This window comes from Eptesicus fuscus, chromosome 18, assembly GCF_027574615.1.
Source record: "Eptesicus fuscus isolate TK198812 chromosome 18, DD_ASM_mEF_20220401, whole genome shotgun sequence".
NCBI lineage: Eukaryota > Metazoa > Chordata > Mammalia > Chiroptera > Vespertilionidae > Eptesicus > Eptesicus fuscus.
Genome location: NC_072490.1, coordinates 37,701,967 through 37,717,732, shown reverse-complemented (window position 1 = coordinate 37,717,732; position 15,766 = coordinate 37,701,967). Strand labels below are relative to the sequence as shown.

Here is a 15,766-nt window from a genome sequence, read left to right as displayed (position 1 = left end):
ATTGTGAGAAGGATGTCTGACTGCCGGTTTAGGCCCGATCCCATAGGCAGTGGGACATCCCTCAAGGGGTCCCCGATTGGAGAGGGTGCAGGCTGGGCTAAGAGAACACCGCCCCCCCCCCTCCACCCCCGTGCATGAATTTCGGGCACCAGGCCACTATTTTATATAAGGGACTTGAGCATCTGCAGATACTGAGAGATGACTGTAGTTAAGTTTTGAGAGTTAAAAGTTATGTATGGACTTTCCACTGAAGGGGGAGATTGGCACTCCTAACCCCCACATTGTTCAAGGGTCAACTGTAATTCCGTCTATTTTCTTTCATGTGCGGTATATGTCTGAACATGTCTGTACCATCCTGGGAAATCCCGAGGGCATGAACTGTGGACAACCACTCCCGTATCCCCAAACCCAGCCAAGGGTCTGGGCTAGAAGAGGGTACTTGGCAAGTGCACACTGAATATGACTGCTCAACCCAACTCTGTAGGGGCTGCAACAGGCCCACTCCCATCCACAGAAGTAGAAACTAATTTCCCAGATCCCACATGCCCACTACCCTTCCCCTCCACCCTGGACCATCGGCAAAGGACAGGGGCCAGCCCCTCCTTAAGCTGATGATCTGCACCAGCCCGGTGTAGGGCCCTTCCAGTCCCAGATGCCAGGTGCTCACGTCTATCAGGTCGGAGACATCATGGATGTAGTATTTGCTTATAGCTGCGTTGGTGGCAGCCAGATTCAGCAAGTAGTCATTCCGGGCCTTCGTGCACTTCAGCTTGTTCTCAGAATACTTTGCCTGCCTCTGGAAGAAGAAAAGAGTAGGTGTGAGAGCTGAGCCACTAATGGCAGGTATTTAGGGTTTCTTTTCTTTCTTCTTTCTTTTTTTTTTTTTTGGTTAATCCTCACCCAACGATATTTTTTCCCATTGATTTTTAGAGAGAGTGGTAAGGAGGGAGGGAGAGGAAGAGAGAAAGAAACATCAATGTGAGAGAGACACATCTACTGGCTGCCTCCCACACATGACCTGACCAGGTCGGGGATTGGACCTGCAACCCAGGTATGTACCCTTGGCTGGGAATCGAACCCATGACCCTTGGGTGCACGGACTGGTGCCCTCACCACTGATCCACAGAAGCCAGGGCTGGGGTTTTCTTAATGGTCACTCCATGATTAAATGCACTGTGCCCCTCTGGAATACCTTACTCCGTATGCCAGCTGAGTAAGATTTGGGCTCTGTACTCAAAAAGCTCACCTTCCATTGCCCACATGTAGCCAATGACAGCACTATTCAATAAGCAGCTGCCTGTTACTGGCTTCTACCAGAGCTTGTTAATAAGACTTCCTGAGGTCTACTCACCAGCCCCCAATGGCTGTCCAAAGTATTGTGATGGGCCCTTGTGCTCTCCCAAGCCCCTCTTCCTCTAGGCTCTCCCTCATTGCCAGCTTTCTCTGCCCATCCTTTAAGAGGCCAACTTCATTCATGCCTCTATTCAGACTGATTGTTCTCCCTGCCTGGCAAGCCATCCTTCCAAGTCTCTGTGTGATCTGGTCCTTCATGTCATGTCCTTCAGGTCCTTACCCAAGGTCTACGTTGAACATTTTGTGGGACTGACAAAATGGTCAGATCAGACTCTGACGGCAGCCTTGTCTAAAATGTTGCCAGCATCTCCACCATCCCTCCCTCCACCCTCTATCCCTTTTCCCTTTTCAATTTTTCTCATTTATTTAATCTTTATTTCATTTTTTAAAAATATATTTTATTGATTTTTCACAGAGAGAAAGGGAGAGGGATAGAGAGATAGAAACATCGATGAGAGAGATACATCGACCAGCTGCCTCTTGCACACCCCCCACCGGGGATGTGCCCGCAACCAATGTACATGCCCTTGACCGGAATCGAACCTGGGACCCCTCAGTCCGCAGACCGACGCTCTATCTACTGAGCCAAACCGGTTTCGGCTATTTCATTTTTAAGACTTTATTTTTATGGCAGTTTTAGGTCTATAGCAAAATTAAGAAGATGGTTCAGAGACTTCCCATATGCCCCTGTCCCACATACACACAACCTCATCCATTATCAACAACCCCAGAATGGTACATTCACTAACTATTACCCAGAGTCCACAGTTTACCCTGGGCTTCCCTTTCGGTGTTCTATATTCTATGAGTTTGGACACCATTATAGTAGCACACAGACTAGTTTCCCTGCCCTAAAAACCTGCTGTGCTCTGCCTTTTCATCCTTCCCTCCCTCCAACCCCTGGCAACCCCTTATCTTTTCACTGTCTCCATCATTTTGCCTTTTCCAGAATGTCATATGGTTGGAATCATACAGTATGTATTGTTTTCAAATTGGCTTCTTTCACTTAATCATATGCACTTTAATGTTCCTCCATGTCTTTGCATGGCTTGCTAGCTCATTTCTTTTTGGATCTTGAATATTTAGTCAACATTCCATTGTCTGGATTTACCACAGTTTATTTATCCATTCACCTACTGAAGGACATCTTGATTTCTCTGTTTTTCTTCAAAAGCACTTCTTACTGCCCAAAATTATATTTTTTACTTCTTTGTGTACTTGCTGATTTTCAGTGACCCCCACTAGAAAGTAGGCCCTGTGAAATCAGGGACCCGCTCTGCCTTGCTCAGCAATGGACCTGTAACACCCAGACCAGTCCCTGCACAAGGCAGTCATTCAGTGGTTTTCATGGGCTGTCTGGGTGTGAGAGGAGGAGAGGCCGAGCAGGCAGCCCAGGAGCAGTGTTGGCGAGGAGTCCACCTGCCTCCCTGGGGAACTGCTCCTGCTCTGGGCCAGCTGCAGGAAGGAGCGGAGTTCATGGGTTGGAGAGCTGTCCCCTTACTCCTTTCAGACTAATGAGTCCCACCGCTGGGTAAAAAAAAACAGCTCTCCTTAGAGTTTTCTCCTTCATCTAGACACCCTTAGACCTTCCTTATTCCAGATTGAGTCCTCCTAGCTTTTCAGTAGAGGTGTCCCCAGAGATCCCCTCTGACCTTTCTTTCTCCAGGGTCCACTTATTCTGGGAATTTCAAAAAACATACTTCAGGCAATTACTTCCTGTACCAGCCATGCATCCAACCCTCACAGAGAGTTTTGATAACCCTGACCAGTTTGCAGGGGACTACTCTGACCCCGAGACCATTTTTAGCCCTTTATGGACTCATAAAAGTTTGTACCTAGGAAGGATAGTAAAGGTAACTTAGTTTAATTCACCCATTTTATAAGTGAAGAGATAACTGAAGGGGAGAAGTAGCTTTTCCAAGGGCCAAATGGCTAATTTACATACAACTCTGAACAAAAAATTGTTTCTACTTCTGTGGGTGGGAGTGGGCCTGTTGCAGCCCCTACAGAGTTGGGTCGGGCAGTCATATTCAGCATGCACTTGCCAACTCCCAGCCAGTATTCTCTCTACCCCTTTAAATATCCCCCCATGTTGTTCTGTAATTCCCTGCCTGTCTTTTTAAAAATATTTTTTAATATATTTTTTTATTGATTTCAGAAAGGAAGGGAAAGGGAGAGAGTAATAGAAACATCAATGATGAGAGAGAATCATTGATTGGCTGCCTCCTATATGCCCCTAAATGGGGATCAAGCCCACAACCCAGGCATGTGCCCTGACCAGGAATCAAACTGTGACCTCCTGGTTCATAGGTCGATGCTTGACCACTGAGCCACACCAGTTGTGCTAAATATTTCTTTGTTTAGTATATTCACAGAGTTATATAATCATCACCACTATCTAAATTTAGAATATTTTCATCACCCCAAAAAGAAATCCTGTACCCATTAGCAGTCACTCCCTATTCTCCTCTGCCCCAGCCCCTGGCAACCACTAATTTACTTCCTATCTCTATGGATTTGTCTCTTCTGGACATTTCATATAAATAGAATCCTAAATATGTGGCCTCTTGCAATTGGCTTATTTCACTGTTTCCAAAATTTATCTATGCCGTAGCATGAATCAGTACTCCATTCCTTTTTATGACTAAACTAGAGGACCGGTGCATAAAAATTCATGCACTGGAGGGGGGGTCCCTCAGCCTGGCCTGCCCCCTCTCACAGTCCAGAAGCCCTCAGGGCAGGAGGCGACCCGGTGATCAGGGGAAGGCGACGCCCCCTTCACACCTCTGCTGCTGCCACTGCCGGCAGCGCAAGCCTCAGCCGGCCCTGGTTACCTGAGCCTCGGGCAGCCCAGGGTCGCTGGGCAGCTGCCATCTGAGGCTTGCCTGTCCCTCAGGCAGGCTCTGGGTGGTTGGGGGGGCTGAGGGGACTGGGGGACTCTGGAGGCAGGCGCCCGGCCTTGCTGAGCGCCTGCCGCTCCGGCGGGGCTGAGGGAACTGGGCACCACCATTTTGTGGGTGTGAGCACCGCCATCTTTGAGGGCGGGACAGTCAATTAGCATATTCCCTCCTTATTGGGTATAGGTGCCGCCATCTTTGAGGGTGGGGCAGTCAATTAGCATATTTCCTCCTTATTAGATAGGATAATATTCTGTTGTGTGGACAGGCCACATTTTATTCATCCATTCATCAGTTGACAGACATTTGGGTTGCTGCCACTTTGGAACTATTATGAATAATGTTCCAATGAACATTCATGTGTAAGTTTTTGTGTAGACATATGCTTAAATTTCTCTTGAGTGATACCTAGGAGTGGAATTGTTAAGTCATATGGTAACTTAGTCTATGTTTAAATTTTTGTGGGATTGCCAAAACATTCTCCAAAGTGGCTGAATCACATTACCTTCCCTCCAGCAGTGTCCACAGGTTCCACTTTCTCCACATCCTCATCAATGTTTGTCATTGTCTGTCTTTTTATTTTAGCCATCCTAATGGATATGAAGTGGTGTCTCACTGTGGTTTTGATTTGCATGTCCTTAATGACTAATGATGCCAAGCATCTTTTCATGTACTTACTGACCACTCATACATGTTCTTCGGAGAAATGTCTATTCAAATACTTTGCCCATTTTTTAATTGAGTCTCTGCCTGATTATTGTGGAGCCCATTTTTCTTTGCCTTTAGCAATTATCCTGAAGTCTTATTTTATTTGCCTCTGGTTATTTTTCCTGCTTACCTAGGTCCTGTTAGATCTTGTTCCCACTCAATCTCCTATAATTTTTAAAAGCTGTAGGATCATATCATCATAGAATTCATCTCACTGAAGCCTAAATAAACATCTGGCACATAGAAAGAGCTCAGGAAATGTTTGCTGATCCCACAGACTGAATGGATGCAGATGATTCAACAAGAAACCATAGTCTTTCAAGAAGAAAGGAACCTTAGAAGTCGCCTAGTGTAGGATGACAGAAAAGCAACTTGTGCACTGCCCCTGTATATTCTGGCCATGGCAGACCTTATTAATTGATCACAGCACCGTTTTTAGCTAAAGTCGGAAGAGAGCTCATGATCCTCAACACAGAGCTCTGGGCAGCCACTACCAATCCATCAGAGTTGATGTGAGAGGGGAGAATTATCTGCCATCACTGTGAGATTTAAAAACTGAAGTTCAGAGAAGTGTAGTAGCTGTGGCATTTTCAAAACTCAGTCTATCTGACTCCAGAACCAGAGTACTCCTCTCATCATGGCCTACTGAGGCACTTTGCAGCACTTTACTGCCACTGCTGGCAGCGCAAGCCTCAGCCAGCCCTGGTTACCTGAGCCTCGGGCGGCCCTGGGTGGCTGGGCAGTTGCCATCCGAGGCTTGTCTGTGCCTCGGGCCGGCTCTGGGTGGCTGGGGGGCTGAGGGACTCTGGAGGCAGGCGCCCGGCCTTGATACACAGCCATTCCAATCACCTGCCTCTGCTTTGGCAATGGCAATATTGGAATGGTTCTTTCCCAAGTTCCCAGTGCTGGTTGGCAGCCCAGTGCTGTTCCCTCTTGTTGGGACACACTCAGTCCCAACCAGTCCCCAGACACCTAACTGACCCCGAGAGCAAGTCCCCGCCCCTCACTAATGCCTGTGCTCTGGGCTATGAGTCTCATCACAGTTCAGCTCTCTTGTCAGCTGAACACATCTTCCACCTGTTGACCCTGGCACAAGCCAGACCTGCTTCCTTCATGACACTGACCTCCAAGAGAGCAGATGCGGGCAGCATTATTCTACCCTCACAACCCCCAGGGTGCAGAGGGTGAGGCCAAGGCTGTCAGGGAGCATGGACCCCAGGGCCCTCACTCGCCTTCTCCTTCATCTTCTCAATCTTCTTCACGGAGCTGCGGCGCTGGGGCCGGTCGTCGTGCCGGAGCAGGTTCATGCTGAGCTCTCCCGCCTTGTTGAACTGCTTCTCCTCCTGCTTCTCAGCCTCCTTCAGCTTGCTCTCCGCACTGATGCTCTCCGCGTGGTACATGTGGTAGGTTTTCATGACCTGGGGACACACAAGTGCAGGAATCAGCAGGCTGTTAGGGCCCAGCCTGGGTGGCTCTAGTGCTCTCGGCCCCCTAAGTTCTGTGCTCCAGTCTGCTCGGCCCTTCCTCTTCCCGTGACACACTCTGAGCTCCCATAGCTCTTCACTTCTGCAAAAACTCTCTGAGGACTGGAGATGATGATTGTCAGTAGCGGCTTCATAGTCATCATAATCATTATCATCATCACCATCATTAAGTCCTTACTAAGTGCCAAGAATGGACTAGCAAAGAGAAAATTTAAAAGGGCAACCACAGTCCCCAAGCATTTGGGGTCTCAGAGAAGATATGGAAAGTTGCTGCTCTCTCTAGCCTCCCAACCATAATTCTGTGTCCCTGCCCCCTCCCCCAGGGTCACCGGGAAAGCCCCTCCTCCAGTACTCTCGGAGCTTCCATGGGAACATCCTTCTTACTCACAAATTATTTTCTCAGCTGTTTCATTAAGTAAAATTGGCCTAAAAATGACTGTTCCCAAAAGGAGTACTATTGGGTATCTGAATACATCTGAATACATATTCTATGCTCTCTGAACTAAACTCATCCTTGACTATAAAATGAATTCCTGTGAAGCATATTGCCCTTTGCAACTCTGCATCCATAACAAACGTTGGATATTGTTATAACAAAGGGATATTTGAGTCAGAGGAAATCCTAGATGTCATCTAATCTGACTACCAAATTTTATAAATAGGGAAACTGAGGCCTAGAAGGTCCTCCAAGATCAGTAGTAATATCAGCATAGTCTCCAGTCTCCAGTAATATCAGCATAGTCTCCAACCCCACAATCAAGGAATAAAGCACTTCCATTACACCTGAAAGAGCCTGGTGCCCCTACACAGTCATTCCCCACCCCTACCCCAGACCCAGGCAATCACTGATTCGCTTTCTATCACTGTAGAATTTCATCTATATGGAACCACAGAGTATAAACCCTTTTGGGTCTACCCTCTTTCACTCAGCATAATTTTTTTTAGATTCTCCCATGTTGTTGCATGTATCATAAGTTCTTTTCTATTGCTGAGTAGTACCCCATTGCATGGCTATACCACAATGTGTTTATCTATTTTTGTTGGCTTGTTCATTTTCACTCAAGGATATTTTTTCCATAGATTTTTAGAGAGAGTGGAAGGGAGGGAGAGAGGGAAGGGGAGAGAAAATCATTGATGTGTGTGAGAGAGATTGATTGGTTGCCTCCCACACATGCCTGAAGGGCTGGGGATTAAACCTGCAACCCAGATATGTGCCCTTGACTGGGAATCGAACCCTTGACCCTTCAATGTGCAGACCAATGCTCTAACCACTGATCCACCAGTGATGTCTGATTATCTATTTGGATGTTGATAGTTATATGTATTGTTTACAGTGTTGTAAAGCTGCTATGAATTGTTCCTGTACAATTCTTTGCATGGAATATGTTTTCATTTCCCGTAGGTAAATATCTAGGAGTGGAGTGGAGAGTCATATGGTAAGTGTATATTTAGCCATATTAGAAATCTGGTCTCTGACTTTTAATTCACCATGTTTCTAACATAGCATACTGTTTCCTTAATTTATTCCAATTTTCTCATCAATGAATACTCTTGGCAGCCTTAAAGCAATATCCTGTCTCCTGGTCCCCAACTAAAAGTACGTTTTTTCTTTGCAATATCAAGTTTATGATCATCTTTCTATGCTAAGAAATTTCTGGAATCCATGGCTCCTGGGCCTTATTTATTCTCTCTGTCCTTTGGATAATTACAGCAGCTAATAGGGCAGAGGCTTCTATGAGGGCATGGGGTGTGCTCCTGCCTAGCCAAGCCCTTCAGGGAACTTGGAATGAAATACTGGTCAACATTATAACCTATTTATTCTCATTTAAAGTCTTGTGAGGTAAGTTTATTAGAATGAAGATTTCTTCTGTGACTCTCACCATTAAGTCACAACATTGATCTGTGGTTCAGAAAGTTCCCTTTGCCAGAGGTCAGGAGTCAATAGGGGCAACATCTATTGTACAACATGGTGGGTAAACATATGGACTCTGGGCCCAACTGTCTGGGCTGAATCCTGAGGCTGCCATTTACAAGCTGTGCGACCTTGGGCAGTTCCTAACCTCTCTGACCTCTTCCACCTCATCTGTAAAATGAGGATAATAGCACCTACCTCTAGTTTGTTGTGCGGACTTAAGGAGTTAATTTTTGTAAAGTGCTGAGAACATTACCTGTTGCAGGGTTAAGAGCATTAGCTGCCACCATCACCATTATCACTATCCTCCCTGTTTAGGCTGAGGGTTTCAAACCTTGAACTCACTTGACTTCAGGGAAATGTTTGCAAATACTAGAGAACATCTACTATTGTGAAAAAATATATATTCTATACCATGTTTCTCCCTCCTTCTTTCAACCTGAAAATCTCCCCAAATTTCAAAAAAATAAATGGATAAATAAATGCAAACAATTTTTCTTTGTGGGTCTTGGTGAGAAGACCGCTTGTCTGCATTCTACCCATTTTTTTTTTTTTTTTTTTTGCTTATTTGCAGTTGCCCTAAAACTTCTAGAGATCCCCTTCTTGCTGATTTCACCCACTCATTTCCACTCAGCGGATTTCCAAACTCAAGGGGCCAGAAAGTGTGCTGGATTGGTGCATTCTTGACATCTAGTGGCCAAAAGGAAGGGCTGCAGGCTTGTGGATAACCAAGGCAGTTGGCTATTTTTAACTATCTCCTTTGTGCAATGGCTCCAGGAACGTGATGCAGCTAAAAGTTGGTAATGCCTGCTCAAGTCTGTCTTCAGGGCCCTGCCTTGCCCATTCTTGAATATTTCCTCCATCCCTCCACATTGAAAGATACCATTGCTTTCTTTGCTTTTCTGCCATGCTTCTGGTGATGCTCATTTCTGGACTCCACCCTTTCTGGGTTCAGTCCTTCCTGCTACATCCATTTTTTTTCTACTTCAACTGCTGAGGTCTGCTTATTTCAGCACTAAATCTGTCATCTGTGTTATGCAGTTCAGAGGAAGACAGAGCATTTCTATTTGCATCTAGATCTTCCTGTGCAATCATCCATGCATGCATCCATCTACTCACTCAGGTTGAGAGGGGCAGAAATAGAATATTGGGGACCAGCTATAATTATAAGAAATATTAATCATACTCTGTTAACCATGACTGTTTTGTTCTGATTGAATAAGGCACATTCTAGCCTGGCTGGGAGTTGCACCTGGGACCTGGGAGCTCACCTGGAAATGCGACCCATCCTCCCCATCTGGGAGCTGCCTATCATGATCGAAAGATTAACAACCTTAATGCAGAAACCAGAGCTGCCAGCCCTTTGAAGACCCCTAGCCTTTGCATATCCATAGGCCTTTGCAAGTCTCCAGCCCGCATTACCTGTAAACTGCCCATTTGGCATACCTTTTTGCCTACTTCCCATGTAATCTTTGTCTTTCTACCCAATATAAGCAGCTGGCTTACGGTGGGGTGCAGAGCAGATTTTTGTGGATGACCTGCTGCTCTCCCCCTACTGCTGGCAGTATTGGAATAAATGCTCATATGTGATTCAGCTCTGTCTCTGAATTGGTTCAAGCCCGGATCCTTTGATTGTCTGGTTACAGGGTCAGCACCCCAGCAGGGTGTTCTCAGTTTCTCACATTTTCCTTTGCCCAGTTTTCTACTCTTCTTGAACCATAGAGCACTCTTTCCGCTCTTCAACAAGCCAAACTTCCCAGTGCAGTCTGCGAACTGCATTTCCCAAACCCCATGTTTGGAGAGCACAGCCCTGACAATGCTGGAGCCACATGCTATGTGGTCCAATTGGTAATTCCTGATCCCAAGAATATCAGGGAACTGGATGGCCCGGGTGACTTATGTCCAACAGCTGCCACAAAGAAGTTTACATGGGGACCTCTCTGAATCAGGCCTAAGTACTTATACCCAGAATCCTCTAGATAAACTGAAACATAGGAGTCAGCATGAAAGGTCCTTTGTTCATAGCCTAGAATAGTCTGCTCAATATTGCCAGTCTAAGGTATGTTAACTAATATTTAAATTACCTATTATTTCAAGTTTGCAAACCTCTCCTTTTATTATCTCCAAGGAGCATTTCAGTTAATCCTTATCCCAAATCCTGGGAGGCAATGTGATAACAATAACAATAGCAGCTGACATTTACTACCTACCAGGAGTTTATATATAGTAACTCATTTATTTCTCATAAAAAAACAACAACACCCTATGAGGTGGGTACCATGTAATCCCTACTTTATAGATGAGGAAACCACAAAATAGGGATGAAGGATCCTCTACCCCACAGGGACCCAGGAGGCCCGGCTTTGAGACTCAACGCTCCCACCACTGCTGGGTGACCATGGCAGAAGCTTGTCCTCTCTGTGCTACCTGGTGAAGACCAGATGGGAGGTAGGTAGGAAGATGCTTCAGAAAGTATGACTATAAAGTGACTGGTTGACAGCAGTGCTGGGCTGGGAAGGGAGCAGCATGGATGCAGGCCTTTAGCCAAGGCCCAGTCTCCAACCTGGGATCGCTAAAGGGTCCCTCAGAGGCACACACCCAGCTTCATGCCAGATGGGGGTTCCTGTCCTGCCCTCTGGACCCTATCAGAAGGGGGCCTCAGAACAAGGCTGAGATGCACGGTATAGGAATATGGAAGTGGAGACCACTGTTCTTGGACCCAGATTAGTTTCATAGGTGCTTGGAAGGCCTTCCAAAAATCTTGGTGAATTAACCCCTCATTGAAGGAAACTAAAGTCCAGAAATAGCTAGTGTAGTGTTCAAATAGCTAGCAAGTTGGACAGTCAGGCCTTCTTAGCAGTGGGCATTCACGTTTCTGGTCATCACACTGCCTTCTGCTGTGTACACTTTGCCTTTGACATCTTCCCAAAGCCTCAGATCATGAAAACAGGAAAGTATTATCTGCACAGCCCCTCAGATGCTCTTTTACATGCAAACAAAGGCAAAGGCGATCTGGAAGTTGACAGTATCAATAAAGGGACACGCTGGGGCAGGATATGGATCAGTTGTTAGAAAACAGGTTTTCAACAATGTAGTGCAGGTGTGCTTCCTATACCCCAGGGCCATCCCTGGGTTATCCTAGAGTTGTGTGGGGGAGACCCTGAGCTAATGCATGTCAAAGACATCCTTGAAAGAAAAGAGAAGTCCCTAAATTTCAGTTTGACCACCCACACTCTGTCTGGCCTACATTGTCCATAGGAGTTATCATCACTATTTTATTTATTTATTTTGCATGTTTATAAACATCCCTGCTAAAGTTAAAGTCCAGGAGGGCCAGAACCCTCATTTATGACCATATTCATTATATTAAAGTGGAGATAGATACCCAGCAAGTATCAATATATGTCTGCATGAATGAGTGAATGAATAAGAGTTGGCCGGCTGAATAGATGTATAGGTAGATGGGTAGATGAATAGATGAATAGATGAATGGATGGATGGATGAATAGATAGATAGGTGGGTGGATGGATGGTGGGTAGATGGATAGGTAGGTGGGTAAAATAATGGATATGTGAATGGAAGGGATGGAGGGAGGAGAGGAGGGAGAATAAAATAGGGGAGGTATAGTTTTACTGCCTTCAATCTGGTAAATATAATTGGGGTGGGGCATAGCTATACCTTTAATAATCACAATTTTATTGAACAGGTTATTATGTGCTAGGTACCATACTAGGAAATACCACAGTGTGAAAGACAGATAGGGTCTCTGCCCTCACAGAACACACCCTCTAGTAGGGATACAATTATATAAGTGATTATCACACGGTGTAATAAATACTATGATGAGGGAAGTACAGGGCATTTAAGGAATGCTTCCTGGAGAAGAGTAGCTGTTAGCTGGGTGAAAAGGGCATGGAGTGGGGGTGGGGTGGGGTGGGGTGGAATATTCTAGACAAAGGGAGCAGTGCGAGCATTAAGCCCAGGAGCAGGAGCCAAATAAGTTTGAGGAACAGAGGTTTGAGCACTAGCCAATGGAGCTACTTCCTTATTCTCCCCCAGCTACTCCTCAGTGGACATCTGTTGTTTTTCTCCTCCTAGGATCATCTAGTCCTCCTTCTTTTAGAACAGCTCCCTGATTTTCTTTGAGAAAATCAACCCAATTCCCCTCCCCATTTTCAGTCCATGTGGTTGATGGGAAACTAAAACCAGACTCCACCTGAGGGTGAGCATGAGACCCAGGCCTGGCCAATTAATAACATTATGTTAATCTGGCCACAGTGATTAGACCTCATGATTCCAGCCAGGCCAATAAGAGACAGCCCTGGGCTTTGCTGGACACACTGGAAAGGGCACTTCTCTTTCCACTAGGGGGCGCTAAACTGATAGAAAATGAACTTACAGTGGGGCTGGGTGGGGAGACCATCTTTGTGACCAATAGGAGAAATTTGCCTGATCATGACAGCAAAACAGAGGAAAACAAAACTAAAAGAGGGAGACAGGCTGATTTCCACAGGTTGATGGATGGGTGGATGATGGATGGATGAATGGATAGATGTGTAGACAGACAGGTGGTAAGAAAGGAGGAAAGGAGAGAGAGAGGAAGGAAGGAAGGAAGGGAGGGAGGGAGGGAGGGAGGGAGGGAGGAAAGTGAGGGAGGGAGGAAAGTGAGGGAGGAAATAGGATAAAATGGAAGAGGCACTGCTCTATTGCCTTTGATCTGGTGAGTATTTTGGAGGTGCTGCTTGCTACAGAAGAGTTGTGGTAGGCAGTTAGACAGGCAAGAGCAGAGCAAGGACAATGGGCCAGGTACAGAGGTCACCAAGGCAAAACTGGGAAAACAAGAACCTCGTCTCCAGGGTGACTTTCCTACCCTAGCATATTGCTGATCATGATGTTCAGACTCTCCCCTGACCTTTTCTCCCCTGGCATGTTGCTAGTCATGTGGGTTAGACCCCCTTAGAGAGGATATAAACAAGGGGGAACATTAAGCCCCCAGGACAATGAGGTTCTGACCTGCATCAAATACATCTAGGCCTCAGCTGTGTTTCAGCTCCAGGCCCAGAAAAGCTGCAAAACCAGAAAAGCAGCAAAACCAGACACACCACACTGACCTCTGGACTAGCTGTATTGACTAAAGACCCTGCCCTGGCACCAACCAATCAGTGGAGACCACAATCCAGAAAGGACTCACCTTGAAAGCTGATAAATATTCTATTGAGATCCTCCCCTGGGAATTCCCCTAAAATCTGTACCCTAGCATGCCTGGGCCTTTTCCCTCCCCCTCCACTCCTCTCAACTACCACCTCCCAGGTACATTACCTTTACCCTTCTCTCTCTTAAACTCCAAGGGCCCTTCTTTTGATGCTGTAACTTGTTTCCTGAGCCCATTTCTTCTACCACCCACTCTTCTACCTCTGTGACTTTCTAAATAAGTTTTCTCTTATAGTTTCAGTCTTGGTTCTGAATTCTTTCCTAGCCAGAATTCAAGTACCAAGATTGCTGAACTAAGGCCCCATCTGACCCCACTGGTCTAACACCTGGTGCCATTTTTGTTGTAGCTGCCAACAGAGTGACAGCGCTGGGGTGCCAACAGCAAACCCCTCCCTAGGTCATTTGATGACTGCACATTGAGTCTTCAGGAGTTGCCCAGAAATTCGTTTCAAGCATATGCAGCTGCCTGCTGTGGACCCAGTGCTGTAAGAGGCACAGTGGCAGGCTGTGAACATTTCAAGAGTTGGCCTTTGAAGTGTCTTATACCTCCCTGGTGTTCCCAGGGTGCTTACTGAAGCAGAGAAGGGAGGGAGGGACATGTGACTAAATGAAAGAAACTGGTTTTGCCCACAAGGAGTTTAGAATCTGGGCAGGGAGAAAAGTAAAGCATGTGAAAGGATGATACAGCAGTCCCAAACAGAGCATAGTGTGTGCTGGATATGTGGCCTGGGAGGGAGGGTGTCTAGACCGTGAGCCTGGAGGCTGCGCCAGGTTCTCCACAGTGTGTCCAGAGCCTCCAGCAGTGCTGGCATATAGCCGGTGATCAATACATATTTGGTGAGTGAAGAAATGAGAGGAAGAGTGTGCACGTGCATGAGGAATTAGTTAAGAGTTCAGAAAAGTGATGGCTCCAGGTGAGCTTCTGTGATCAAGAGTGAGTTTGAGCTTGGTGCCTTTGGATGGGTAAGAATTCAAGAAGCAGAGGGGAAGAGAGGAAGAGAAAGGGAATTCTCAGCAGGAGAGGCAACGGAGAATCCCAGCAGAGCAAACAAACCTGATTACAGACAAATCTGGGTTTGAAATCCTGCCGCACTAGCTACCAAATAAATTCCTGCACTACGACCCATGTGTGTGTGTTCCCTCATCCACTCGCCTTCTTGGATTCTAACACTCATCCTAAGTCCAGTTAGATTTTGCCTCCACGCAGATAGCAAGGTCAATTCTTGGCCAAATTGTGATGTTCTGAAATTATTTCCTGGATATGGCAAGGCATGCTCATTCCCCCTCACCTCATGTGATCCTCAGAACAGTGCTCCATTTTGCAGATGAGAATACTGAGCCCACCTGAGCTACATGGGTGCCTAAGTTCCCACGGTCAGCAAGGAGCAGGCCTCGACTTTAGCCTGTCCTACCTGACTCCAAACCCACACTCCTTCCTCGGGAGATTTGTGCCCATGCTCCCCCACCCCAACTCTGTGTCTTCTGCTTTGGTAGGTCACACATTCCCACAGCTGGAACTTTTACAAAGTAACATGCCCAGGGCCCCACCCCAGATGTACAGAATGAGAAGCTGGGGTTTTGAATCACTACATCCCACCATAATGACCCACTGTCCCTTGGGCACATAGTAAAAAAGGCCCAGGGTCCTCCCAGACTTCTGGTTAGCCTCCCTCCAGCCCTGGGCACTGAAGAAAGGGGGCCCGATCTCACATGGCAGCAGAGCTGAGCAGGACTTACCGTGTAGAGCTCATTGGTGACCTTCAGGAGCTCCTCGTGCATCTGCAGGCCAATCTCCTTGCTCTGGAATGTGAAAGAGCACATGTCAGAGGGGGAGAAGGTAGCTGTTGGCTTTAAATTTCCTTTTCAACACAGTAAGGGCAGGAATGCTCTGGGCAGGGGCTGCAGAAATCAACATAAAACTCATTGATCTAAACTTGAATTCCTCAACTTGTATCCACAAAACAAAGTCTTCCCTGGCCATGTAAGTTGGGGGACCCTGCTTGGTGATTCACAGAGATATTACCATATTAAAGATTCTGAGAAACCTCACAGCCATCTTTCTTTAATTCTGTGTGTCCTATGTTTATGTGACCAGAATATGTGTCCCTAGTTCAATACTCATTAACATTTCATGAGGGTGGGATTCCACAGAACACAGTTTGAGAAATAATGATGTAGCATCTCAGAGCAGTGCAGGTAA

The 15,766-nt window shown here is 46.4% G+C and overlaps 1 protein-coding gene across 1 annotated transcript in view; it reads right to left on the bottom strand.

The window, feature by feature from the left end:
• SRGAP3 (SLIT-ROBO Rho GTPase activating protein 3) overlaps nt 1-15,766 on the bottom strand; it is a 234,288-nt gene that overhangs the window by 61,639 nt on the left and 156,883 nt on the right. The window contains exons 4-6 of the mRNA XM_054708117.1: nt 15,304-15,366; nt 6,191-6,376; nt 668-796 (exon numbers count right to left, since the gene is read on the bottom strand). Coding sequence (XP_054564092.1) covers nt 668-796; nt 6,191-6,376; nt 15,304-15,366 — 378 coding nt within the window. The remainder of the gene's footprint in view (nt 1-667; nt 797-6,190; nt 6,377-15,303; nt 15,367-15,766) is intronic.